This window comes from Mugil cephalus, chromosome 14 (genome assembly GCF_022458985.1).
Source record: "Mugil cephalus isolate CIBA_MC_2020 chromosome 14, CIBA_Mcephalus_1.1, whole genome shotgun sequence".
Lineage (NCBI taxonomy): Eukaryota > Metazoa > Chordata > Actinopteri > Mugiliformes > Mugilidae > Mugil > Mugil cephalus.
Window position 1 is genome coordinate 16,936,845 of NC_061783.1, and position 12,550 is coordinate 16,949,394.

General features: G+C 43.6%; 1 protein-coding gene across 1 annotated transcript in view; it reads left to right on the forward strand.

Moving 5' to 3' along the window:
* Positions 1 to 1,754: 1,754 nt before the first annotated feature.
* Positions 1,755 to 12,550, forward strand: part of med30 (mediator complex subunit 30) — a 39,356-nt gene continuing 28,560 nt past the window's right edge. Inside the window, exons 1-4 of the mRNA XM_047605217.1 lie at positions 1,755 to 1,877; positions 2,524 to 2,836; positions 5,329 to 5,487; positions 11,288 to 11,395. Coding sequence (XP_047461173.1) covers positions 2,639 to 2,836; positions 5,329 to 5,487; positions 11,288 to 11,395 — 465 coding nt within the window. The 5' untranslated portion in view covers positions 1,755 to 1,877; positions 2,524 to 2,638. The remainder of the gene's footprint in view (positions 1,878 to 2,523; positions 2,837 to 5,328; positions 5,488 to 11,287; positions 11,396 to 12,550) is intronic.

A 12,550-nucleotide genomic window follows, 5' to 3' on the forward strand; every position in this document is an offset into this window, starting at 1 on the left:
GTTTTAGCTCAGATACCCCCTCAGCTAATAATTATTACACGGTTTGTGTTTCCTCACAAGAGGCGTTCTGTCCGAATTTTAGGTTTGTCTGTCTTTTAGGTTTTTAGTCCCTGTGTCTGCGTTTCCATGTCATATGTAAATCACACGTGACCGCTGCTGCTGAAACACACAAAAACAAATTCTGAGAGCATTGTGATAAATGAAGGTCTTTGACATTTAGGTTTGATTACATCGACACACACACACACACACACACAAAAATCATTTTCCACTGGCTCTGATGCAATCAATACATTGTGTTGTAACTCTATTTACTCTAACCAGCGATGACAGTTGAGGCCCAGCCCTGTCGACGGCTATCTTCTCCACTTTGAGACACGCTTGCATTTACAACCTTTTTGCAGGACAATGATGTGTGAACAGCAATTTCTTTTAAATTCCTTTTTATAATGTCAGACGATGTAATTCGGCAGCATAGCAGGGGGACGCATATTCATCTCACTTGCGTGCCTCCACCCACTCGCCGTCGCTGCTCTCTCCTCCCAATTAACACACCAAGAAGACAAGCTGGATGACTGTGCTGTGGAGAAACTCGTTTCCAAATGGCATGCCTGAGTCGGTCTGGTGCTGCAGCAGATGGGGATTGTAAGAGTAACGCTCATTCATCCTGGCAAGCAAACCAGCTCTCCTTCTGCAATTAAGAGGAAGTTGTGGGCAGTCTAGTGAACTTGACACTGTTTTTTTTTTTTTTTTTTCTCATATCAGTACTACATGTAGCAGCCAGACAGAGAATAAGTGAAAGGAAATAATGACTTCAGGTTATTATTACAGAAATTGCAGATAAAAGCAAATTGAAATCCAGCCGGTAACCCAGCATTTGAATGAATGTTGTAAATTAAGTAATAGCATCCTAATCTACTTTTTCAGCCCCACTCAAGCCTGAAGGCAACGCTTTTTCTCTTCTTTTTCAATAAAGCTCTTATTTCTGACGCCTGTAAGTCAGAACAGTAATTCTGCTGCATGGGGGAGCACATGCTGAGGAAGCAGCCTCGTGCAGCCTGCTGCCTATTTGTGGCACCTCTTGCATTTCAAATTAATTTAAATTCTGGAAGCTCTCAAAAATAATCCAAGCAGCATACATAATGCATGGCAGGAGGCACTGAGAGATTTATTTTAAAATGGAGTACACAAAAAAAGAATGACCCATGAGAGGAAATCATGTGGAGCGGACTGGCCCTGGGGCTTATGAAGTCAGATATCTGACGATGATGATGATATTGCTGTCACCTGAAATTACCTTAGTAATTTTGCTTTGCGCCTTTCTTTACCGTAAGATTCAGTCCAATAAATCATTAATTTCGATACATTTGGAAGCAAGATTGATTTAAAAACATATGTATATAGTAATTTTAGTATTAAAACTGAACATTGTTTCAGTTTGTAACGATTTTAGTGTCTTCTTCTTATAAAAATTAACTTCTAAATAAGTCTACCTGCGCTTCTACTTCAACACTTACAACCGCTTGTCACATTGCCAGTTCTCGCGATGTTACTTACCTTCCAGAAAAACTTAGCTTGCGCCTTTCTTTACCGTAAGATTCTGATCGATTTTGACACATTAGGAAATAGTAGCGCGTTAAAAAGGCAAACATAGACACCCTTAGTATTAAGCAGATAGTAACGACATTAATATCTTATTATATCGAATTAAAAATCGGCTTCATTTCCTCAAATAAATCTATTTGCGCTTCTAGAGCATACATTACGGTCACTCGTCACGGTGTCGATCCTCGCGGTATTTGCAGCAGCTGAGATCCTGGGAGCAGAGCAGGAGACTTGACATGTCAACAAAAGAGAGATGAATGGTCACAACACAGGTAACACCGCCGCTCACTGTCTAAGAAACATCAACTATCACTCAGTCGTCTCGCCTTGTTGGACTGAACGCGGGTAGAAACTAAGATACGCGTAGAGGTGTGAATAAACGGCATCTAAACCCCGCCGGTGCACAACTTATTTAAAAGGCTACAACGTTAGCACAGAGAGTTTGAAGCCGGGGAGAGGTTTATTTTAGATGTTTTTGACTTGTCAGAGTCGGGAAAGCTCGTGTGTATTGATTATGGCTGCATTCCTCTAAGAGGAGTTCCTGTTTTTGTGCTTTTACATGTTATTGTCATGTCTTTACTTGGACTCTTATCATGGACCTGAGCCGTGATAAATACACCTGTACTCTGACAAGTCAAAATGTCTGCTGCTGCTGCTGTGTTACATGTGGACTGTATCACTGCTACCACTGTAGCTGAGCTAAATGCTAAGCTAAAGGCACACTGCAGTGTTCACTTGTCCAGCTACAGCCAGAAATGTAGTTTTTCATATTCATTGCGTTTAATTACCCATGTTTATTTGCCTTATTTGTTGGGAGCTGTTGCAGTTTCATCCCAGTGCTGCTCTACATGTACATTATGCCCAAGACAAGTTAAAACACTAATTTCTCTCTTCTGTTCCTGTAACAAAAACCGAAAGGCATGTAAAAGTGTGCTGGTGTGGAATAATAGTCAGGTAACCCCACCTGGACCTCCTCCACCTCCTCCTCCTCATCTTCATCGTCCACCTCCGACATCTTCGACCAGCTGTCTCCATGACGACCCCTCCTCTAGTTCCACCGTTTTGCGGTCAGCCGCCCTCGCAGCAGCAGCAGCAGCAACAGCAGCAGCAGCAACAGGCTCAGGCGGCACGAGACGTCAACACGGCCTCGCTGTGTCGCATCGGTCAGGAGACGGTCCAGGACATCGTCCTCAGGACCATGGAGATCTTCCAGCTCCTCAGGAACATGCAGGTGTGTCTTGTAATGTCTCTCTGCCCACATGCACGTTGAGTCACACGGCGCCTGTACTTATTCTTTCACGATCCATGACAATAATACCTTTACAAGACACTTTACAGTACGCAAATAAGGACACGAATTACTAAAAAGTGCAGCAGAGGCGTGGTGTCATTGGGAACAAATGACAGAGGAGTGTTATACAAGTCTGTTAGGGAAGCAGGTCTTCAAAAACGTGTTTTAATGCGCATTTAATAACAGGACCTTTCGGCCGAACTAGACACTAAATCGAGAGCCGAGTGCAGCCGGTGAAAAACCCGATCGACTCTTTCCTTTGACCTCTGCTCTGACCCAGCTATTAGACCGCGACCAGTACATATCAGAAGTCAGCTGGGGCAGCGGGGAGTTTCGACTTCAGTCTAGTTACCATGAAAGAATTCAGAGTCTTGTCTGGAGTTCAGACGAAGAAATTGGCACCAAGTACAAAAAAAATACAGACGAAAAAGTTGGTGATGTATGAACAAAGTTTCAAGTCTGGCTCCAGATGTGCATTTTTATTCATGGATGCATTACATTTTGATCACTCAGGGTAGGAGCACAGGCTTAGTAATTAATGATATAAAGACAGCCATACACATAAGCTACAACAGATATGTGCGCATCATTACCACTAGTCTGTCGCCAACTTTTCAGGCGATTCAGGATTTTGATTCGGGGTTGGAGCGAGAAGCTCGGAGAGATCTCTCCGATCACCAGATGAGCTTAGAGAATTTAATTATTTTATCTCTTTTTCATGGGTGACCTGGCCAAGAATGCGTCGTCCACAAACATTCATGTTACAGATACATCACAAATACAGCAACAATTAAACATAAATAAAATAAAAGTGCAAACGACGAAATGACAAAAAGTCATTAAAAGATACGAGTTCTGACAGTTTCGGGTCAGGAGTCCTCCTTGAAGGTTGTTCCGCGGTGACTGGAAATGGGTGCGTGAGAAGAGAAAGGGAAGTGACAAAAGTCAACAAAGCTACAAAGGGCACTCAGAAGGCTCTTGTTACCTCATCTGACCTATAATTTTATAACAAATAAACTGTACACAAAGGGGAGAGACCAGCTCCTCCTTGCCTCCCAGCTGGTAGCGACTCTTCCTGGTCCCTCTTTTAAACACGGTCCACTGCCTATCAGGTTATTTCCTATGAGGCAGGCGCAGAACGTGTCACGTGTGCCAATGCGCCACATGTTGTCTTTGTGATGCGTTCAAGTGCAGGACACAAGGCATCAGACACAGTTTGGTGTGTTTCTACTTTAGACTTAGACTTTAATAATCCACAAATTACAGTAGTTTAGTTGCACATGAAATAAACATCTCAAAAAGAACCACAAGTAAACAGTTTAATCAAAATACATACAGAATTAGCATTATGAACAAATGTACAAAAGTAGTTGCCATTACAGTGTCTAAGATGATCCTCAGGGAAGCTCAGGGGACATGGACGGCGCTGGCAGCTCATCTCCGGTCACAACAACAACTCCACCGAACGCCACAGAAAAAAAAACACCAATAACAAAATAAGAATAACCAAAAAAAAAGATTAAAAATCACGGAGCTACTGGCGACATGCTGCCACTCTTTCAGGTGTTACTGTAACTGTCAAAATGTGTTGTGATTAATCACCACCGGCTAAGCAAGTTTTATTTATCACATTATTTTATGCATCAGTTTGTTCTGCAGGTCACACACAGAGATCGGCTCTGTCCTGGAGACGAGGTCAACCTGAGTTTATCACGTAAACCGTCTGCTCCTCCGAGACGCTCCTCCTACACCTTGTAAAAACCCCAGGCAGAGATGGGCCAAAACAGCACGCCTCAGCCGCAGAATGCACAAACAGCACTGTTGTGACTTGTTTTTTTAGATCACTGTCTGTAAAGACTGTCTTTATAGTCATAAAAATTCTCCGTACATCTTCTCCTCCCTCCCTCTTTCTGCCTGTCTGTCTCCTCTCTCGGCTCGCCCCGGAGGCAGACGTTTTTTGATTGTCTGTAGGACGATCGTAATCAGACGGTGCTGCCCTGGAGACTTGTCGATCCTCTCAGTAAAAACACGGCTTGCTACACTTTAACACCCGTTGTTGTTAAAAGCCGGTTGTGTCGCCTCGGTTTGAGACGAAAAACGTTCAAAGCGCAGCAGTCGGAGCTGTTTAGCTTTTGATTATAAATAATGCCAAGTTTAAATTGACATTTTATCACCAGTTACCATGATAAACATACATTACATTATATATGTAGAATCGAATGGATTTTTAACCAGCGCAAAATAAAAGTACATTCACTGTGCATTAGTGGAAGACTTCTAACGGCCTATTACCGGTTAGGGAGCAGCAGAGACGATGTTGTCTTTTTGGCAGACAGTGGCGATCGATGGCTGACGCCCTTTATTGGAACTAACGCGACCCGAGCTTTGCTCTGTGTGCTCGACGCTAAAGATTCCTCTGCGCTTCTTCCCAGCTGCCGAACGGAGTCACTTACCACCCCAACACCCACCAGGACAGGCTGGGGAAGCTCCAGGAGCACCTACGGATGCTCTCCGTGCTCTTCCGAAAGCTGCGCCTCGTCTACGACAAATGCAACGAGAACTGCGCCGGGCTGGACCCAATACCGCCAGAGGTGAGACACACACACACACACACACACACACACACACACACCAAGACCAGAACACTGAGGTAACTGAACGGACGCTACGCGTGGGGGTAGAATCAGATTTACTTCATCTCCTTTATTGAACTCATTAAACTCTGCAGCCAGTGATTGTTTAACTTACAAGGCTATTCCAGATATCCAGCTTCTCATAACTGTCTAATGTCCTTAACCTGAAGTTATGAACTTAGTTTATATGTATATATATATATATATATATATATATATATATAGTCCTTTTATTTACACATCAACTAAAACTAAATAAGAGTTGGCCCTTCTGGCCTTTTTCTCTTGAGGATTCTAAGTAAAACTAACAAAGTTAATGTCCTACGCAATTTTTACAGGCACAAACTCAACAAAGATGCAGATTTATGGCTTAAATATCATTTACATACTTTGTTATCTGTTAGTGGAAATTTTCCATTACGGTATCTGCACTACGTTAAAGTTGTAAGAACTTGTGGCGCCTACGAAGGACGAGCGATTTTACAACATAGTCTGTCAACTGTAGCCATGCATCATTATTATTATTATTATTATTATTATTATCATTATATCCATTAGCCCACACTGAACCTATGACGCAGACTGTAGTCAGGAAACAGTAGCTGCTGAACGCTGATTCACGGAGGAAATGTAATCAAATTATTTCTATTGAAGTGCACTGATGCAGAAAAACGATTCTGTGTAACCTCAGAGTCTCCACGACTCTTTGGTTTTCATCTTTTTTTTTTTTTAATCAGGTAAAAGTAAGTTAGCGTGCACTGGCGACATATTTATGTATGTACAGGATGCGCAGACCTCACTGAAGAAGAGTCTGAACGTGGTGACCCTGGATCCACGGAAACAGAAAAGGAGCTTCTTAGTTTTGACACAAAACCAATAAGGGGTCGACCCTGAATAAGTTGAGACACATTTGTGGTGTCGCATCAGATCGCGCAGCCTTTTGTAAAAATAGTGCATGTGTTAAGTTTAAACAATGTTACTCCTATATGGACAGATGGACAGACATAACATTATGACCACCTTCCTACTATTGCGTAGGTCTCCAAAACTGTTGTGACTCATCAGAGGATGGACATGGGTCTTCTGAGGGTGTCCTGTGGTGTCTGGAGACATAATATTGTTAATGGGGGGGTCTTTGGGTCCTATGGGTTGAGGGGAGGGGCCTCTGTGGATCATCCCACAGAAACTTGATCAGTTTGGGATCTAGTGAACTTGGAGGTCTGGTGCTGTTCTTTGTGTTTTTTGAGTTCCTTCTAAAGCGTATTTTGTGTGTGGGTGTCTGGTCTGGTTCAGGTGGGTGCTACACGTCAAAGTAACATCACCTGTTAGTGGTCATAATGTTATGCCTGATGGGTGTAGCTACTGAGAGACTTACCTTGAATCAACTCATGTTTTTCTTTGGATTTTACAGGATGTGGTTGTAACTGCTGTAATTCCAGTTTTAATTTGACATGATTGACTGATGACTGTCCCTGATGCTATTATGTGCGTGTCAGCTTTTTTTATTTTGTTTTTATTTGTGTGTTTTCACCCTCTACCTCATATAACCCAGCTTTTCACATAAGCTAAATTAGGCAGCTGTTAAAAGAAGTAGGGCATTGTTGTTGCACACACACTCGCTAAGCTGCGTGCACGAACACACACCTTTACGTTCACCTCGGGGGACTCCTGCCTCGCTCGCTCCCTCTAGGCCTGTCGTTTTCCCGGCTTTAAGCAGATTCATCGGCGAGTCTCCAGAGCCTCTTTACTGCTGGTTACCGTCACCATCCACCCTCAGGAATACTCGACTTCAGCCTTCTCTGCTAATGTCTTCACAGTGACGTAGATTTCACAAAGCCAGGTTTTCAATGCACGTGAATTTACGAACACACACGCTGGGTTTTGCAGAGTGCGAGGACTCACGCAGGGGCCACGCCGAGTCCGTCCGCCGCTGTGTGTCTGGATTTATGACTGCGGCAGTCCCTTCCCAATTTCCACAGATTGGCTCGGCGCTAATCTCCCGCACCAGACTCCTGCTGAGCACAAAGGAGGCTGTGGGAGGAGACCAGTCTTAAATTGGAACAAATTTGTGATGGCTGCCACTGTGTGTACGTTTTCCGCGTTGAATAACACAGTCGCCCAGGAGCGTTTCAAACGATCCATCTACTGGTCGCTCACAATGAGTCCCGTCCGCAGCGCTGGCCCTGAATCAAAATCTATGACGGCCTTTCTTTGACATTTTCCTTCGTTAGACCATCTATCCTCCTTTCTCCCCCGCATATACACGCACAAACACACACACACACACACACACACACTCCACCTTCCACCTTATTTAAATGTTTATTCATTTCCCCTTGAGCCTGAGACCCGGCCGGCCTGCTGACCAGCCAATAGCTCAGCTCGCCATGTTTGTCTGAGGCTGAGGGTTGTTGATTTTGGCCCCGGCCCGCGTGCCATTTATCATCCCGGAGAATTCAGGTGCCCCCGTCTGACAGCCGCTCACTATTGGCTGCCCAGAAACAGGAAGTGGAATCAATGACTCGGACGGCGTGACCTCATCGCAGCCTAATTAGCAACAGACCCGTTTAATGAACAGCTGGACCGAACGCACACGTCAGCGCTTTCCCTCTTTTTCTTTCCAGCTGCTGTTTTTTTTTTTTTTTTTTTTTTTTTTTTCCCTCTGACACACTTTCTCCCTCTTTATGTATTCATTTTCTCTTTCTCCAACCCCTCTGTTTTCCCTCCTTTCATCCAATTTTTCTCTCACAGCTGCTCAGTATTGGCTTTCTCTCCATTTCCTTCTTTCTCTCGCTCCCTCTGCTCCGTTGCGTTTTTTTTTTTCCAATCTCCAGCTTCTAGGTTACCTCTGTTCCCTCTTTCTTTTCTTGTCGAGGACTTCTCTCCCTCCTGTCATTTCCTGCAGCGAATGTCCATGTCGTTTCATTTCCCTCTCTCCCCCCCTTACCCTTCTAGTTTCTTATTATTTTGTTGTTTTTTTTTTCATTTCGCCCTTTTCTATGCTTTTCCCTTTGTCTCAGTGAGGCAACCTGGAGAACTTCATTAGCCCATTCTTCTCTGTCAGGCGGGCGACCACATCCATCTTTCTGTGGAAGAGGCAAGGGTTATGACTCACGCACACACACACACACACACACACACACATGCCGCATAGCTGCACACGCACACGCAATACACTCTCCATCCATCTTTCCCACCCTACTCAGCACATTTCATTTTCCCCCCACAAGCTGCCAAAGTCAGCCCACTACCTTTAAAATTCGATATGTCATTGGCTTCGGCCTGACATTATCTAATGAAAAAACTTTCATCTTTTCCTTAAAGTTTTCCCCCCGACTTAAAGGCGACCTCGTAGTTTGTCTGCCGCGATATCCTTCACGCGTCCTCGCCCGCCTTCTCCCTCCCTCCCTCCCTCCCTCCAGGAGTCGGTAGTTTACAGTTTGGCATGTGGAGGCCGGCCTGGAAACTGACAGGAGAGATGAAAGTTTTCTACGTCTTTCTGTCGCGCTTCCCCTTTCCCCTCCCTCTTGAATCTCTCTCCTAACCTTTTTCTGTTTTTTGTTTTTCACCTCGCTGTTTTCCCCTCCCTGTCTCCTGCCCCCTTCAACCCCAATTTTTTCCCCTCTGTCTGTTCCCATCTTCTTCCTCTCCCTTTGTCTGTATTCACCGCCGCACGTCTAACTTTATTTATATATTTTTTCTTCCTTCGTGTTAGTCTTGACTTTGGACCACGGCGTCCAGGTTATTTAAAACAGCATCTGCGGGATCTCCGCTCCAGCTGCACGACCTCAGGCCAAACTCTGTGGTCACTCATAATATTTCGAAGAACAATTATTATCGTGCCAAGCTGTTATCGGAGCGAGGTGTGCTTTTTCCCACCAATTTGCTTTTCTTTGTTGCCGTCTAAATAGTTTGGAGTATTAACTAATCTGTGTTTGTGATCTTGTCTGGAACATTTTGTTTCTTTGAGACATTAGTTTCAACAGGAATACTTTTGATTCCAGTACGACAAACACGCTGCAGAGTTTAAATTTGGAACATGAAGTTCTATTTGTCTATATTGTTATATATGTAAAGACAGTGTTGGATTACTTTGTGTCTCATCTTCTGCTCCTCCTACCTGAGGCGGCCACTAGGGGGCAGTGTGATGCAGAGCAGCAGCCAGTGACCCTGTCGGTTCTCAGGAACGCTACCACGCCTGAAGGCCATTGCACATCAGCCTCACTGTAGTGTCAAGCAGACAAGGTCAAGCACACGGAGCGTTTAAAAATGAATTAATCTCCCACTTGCTTTCTCTCGCATTCATTCTATCACTCATGACCCGTCCCTCTTCTACGCCGAGGAGTCTGGCCTTGTTTGAGCCCTCGCACAGAAGCCCCATTTTCATTACTTTAAGGAACAAGAGTATTAGACTGCACAGAGATACACCGATCAGCCACAACATTCAAAACCACTGACATGAGAAGTAAATGACATCTATTTCTTATCTGATTACTCGTTAAAGCCCTGGAATAACTGGCAGCCCTACTGACTGTGCATTAAACTGGTTTTGAGTTTACACAAGTGTTTATACACTAAACATGTGTTCAGACTTTGCATTTGATTTATTCTCCCAGACTATTTGCATTCTGTTGTATGATAGTGGTCTATAGTGTTTATCATAAACTAAAACGGTTAAGTTAAAGGTGTCACTGATGGCGAAAATATTGCAAAAAAGTCTTAAAAAGCTGTTGAAATTAACTTCAAAATTCCTGTATACACCCTGGTATATGCAGATAGTCTTTCCCGTAGCCATAACTTATCATCAGAGACATCAACACTGATCTTGGAGCAAACTCAGACAATTTGCGTGATGATGACACGACTAATGCACCAACTAAGGTTGTGTCAGTGATCTTATTCAGCCCAAACTGTGTTCCTGCCAGCCATACAATACCCAACTTGTTGCATCATCTTGATATTTAAAAGGCTTCAGACTGAGGTCAACCACTGTCAACAAACAGAACACAAGATTTTTATAAAGTTTTTCTGATTCAGATTTCTGAAAATCAGCACAGTGGTGGGAGCATCATGTTGAGGTGGAAGCTTCAAGGCAGCAAAGCCTTAATGGCTCAGAGTAAAGTATTTATTTATTTATTTATTTTATAGACACCGTAGATAGGTAGATCTCAGGATAGAATGGAATGAAGTCCTCACTGATGATGTCACATTCCATTAGTCCCTCACTGATGATGTCACAATTCACTGGTGAGTTTCTGATGATGTCACAGACCTATGGCACCTGAGCATTCCGGAGGGGTATGAATAGCTCACGGAATTATTTTACATTCAGTTCGTAGTCATTACACTGAGAAGACAGTTCGTGATTACTAGCACTTGTTCTGAGAAAATTTTTCAAAACGCAATCCACGTTTGAGTGATGGCAGTGAAGACAACCACCAACATGGACCAAACACCAAACAGTCCACAGGAAGAGGAGGCGCCTCCAACTACAGTGGACGTGATCCATCACGTTGTGGATTATTACTTCGGGATCATTGTCTGTTATGGCTCATAAATTTTAAAAAAAATTTACCACAAATGTAAAAATATGTGTTACTGTTTCACATATGTTGTATATCTATATGTATATCCGACTGTGAGTTATTATGCTGTCCACTTCTTTTCCATAATTCAGCATGTTTGGAAGTGATCCTCTTTCATTTGTCTTGCTCATAGTAAGTAATATAACCACATTTGTGTTTGCCGTTCCTTCCAGCAACTGATCCCCTTCGTGGAGGATGACGGCTGCAAACATGAGGACCGCTCAGGGGGGCAGAGCCGCCCTGCCAGCGAGGAGAGGAGAGAAATCCTGGAGGTCAACAAGGTACTGTCTTCTCTGTCTCAGCAGCTTCAAACTCTCAGGGTTGAAGGTTTGATTCCCCGGCAGTGGTAACAGCGGCAAAAAGAAAAAGAAGCTAATTAGGCATGGAATTAATTTGAGATAATTGATTTTACTCATCATCATTAACGGGACCTTTTAATTGGTGACTTCCTGGTATCTCTATGGCATCCATCCAAGTTGTAAAGAAGGTTTGTACAAAACAGAATTAAGAGGTTACACTTGATAAACTTTATTGTCTGCTGAGGCAGTTTGTGTGTTTAAAGGAGGGAGGGATGCTGCTGGGAAACGCAGTTTGCAACTAATGAACTTTTGCATTTAGTAGACGATTTCAAGCTATCGTTTAACTTCATTGATGTCTTAGTGGGAGCGCCTTGACAAACATTTGAACCTGAGGATGTTTTTACAAATCTGTTGGAGGTAGAAAGTAAGGGGCGGACCAATCAGTGCTGATTACCGGATTAAACAGATCGGATATCATGTGGCGACTGGACCAAATTAAACCGTATCTTTCTCATTGTCCGTTAACAGTTGATTACTCACAGTGTGTGTCAGCATTTAATAACACCATTTGTCTGTTTAGACTGCGTGTACCGGCGCAGTAGCTCTTGCAGATATTATTATGTAGCGTAGCATCAATCACAGTCTCAGGTTGGGGATGTAGCTTCGCTTTATGTCCTTGATGTGTGTATGTGTGTAACACAAGGATGAGTGTGTTCTCAAGATGTTCAGAGATTACTCTACGTACATATCTTTGTTCTCCATCAAGAATTTCCAAAGTAAAAAGAGCTTTACAGAGGCGATCCGTGGAGTCTGAGTACCTGGACTGGCTGTGAGCGGTATGATGGGGTTTCCACTTAAAAAGAAGAGGACTGGAGAGTGTGTGTGCTTCTCTTATCGGGGCTTATCAGGGTTATCTCGCTGCTCAGTCTTGCCGAGAAACTGGAATAATTATAGGAGGTGTTGCAGAACCACGGAGTGCTGATGCAGTGACCTTATATAATTAAAAAATCTGCGCGTGATATTAATAATCGGTTACACTTGTTACCTTTGCTGTCAGCGATGCTGCCGCTTCTGTGGCACGAAGGATTAGAGGAATGCGCGGTGTCCTCAGAAGCGCGTCCCTGAATTTTTTTTTTG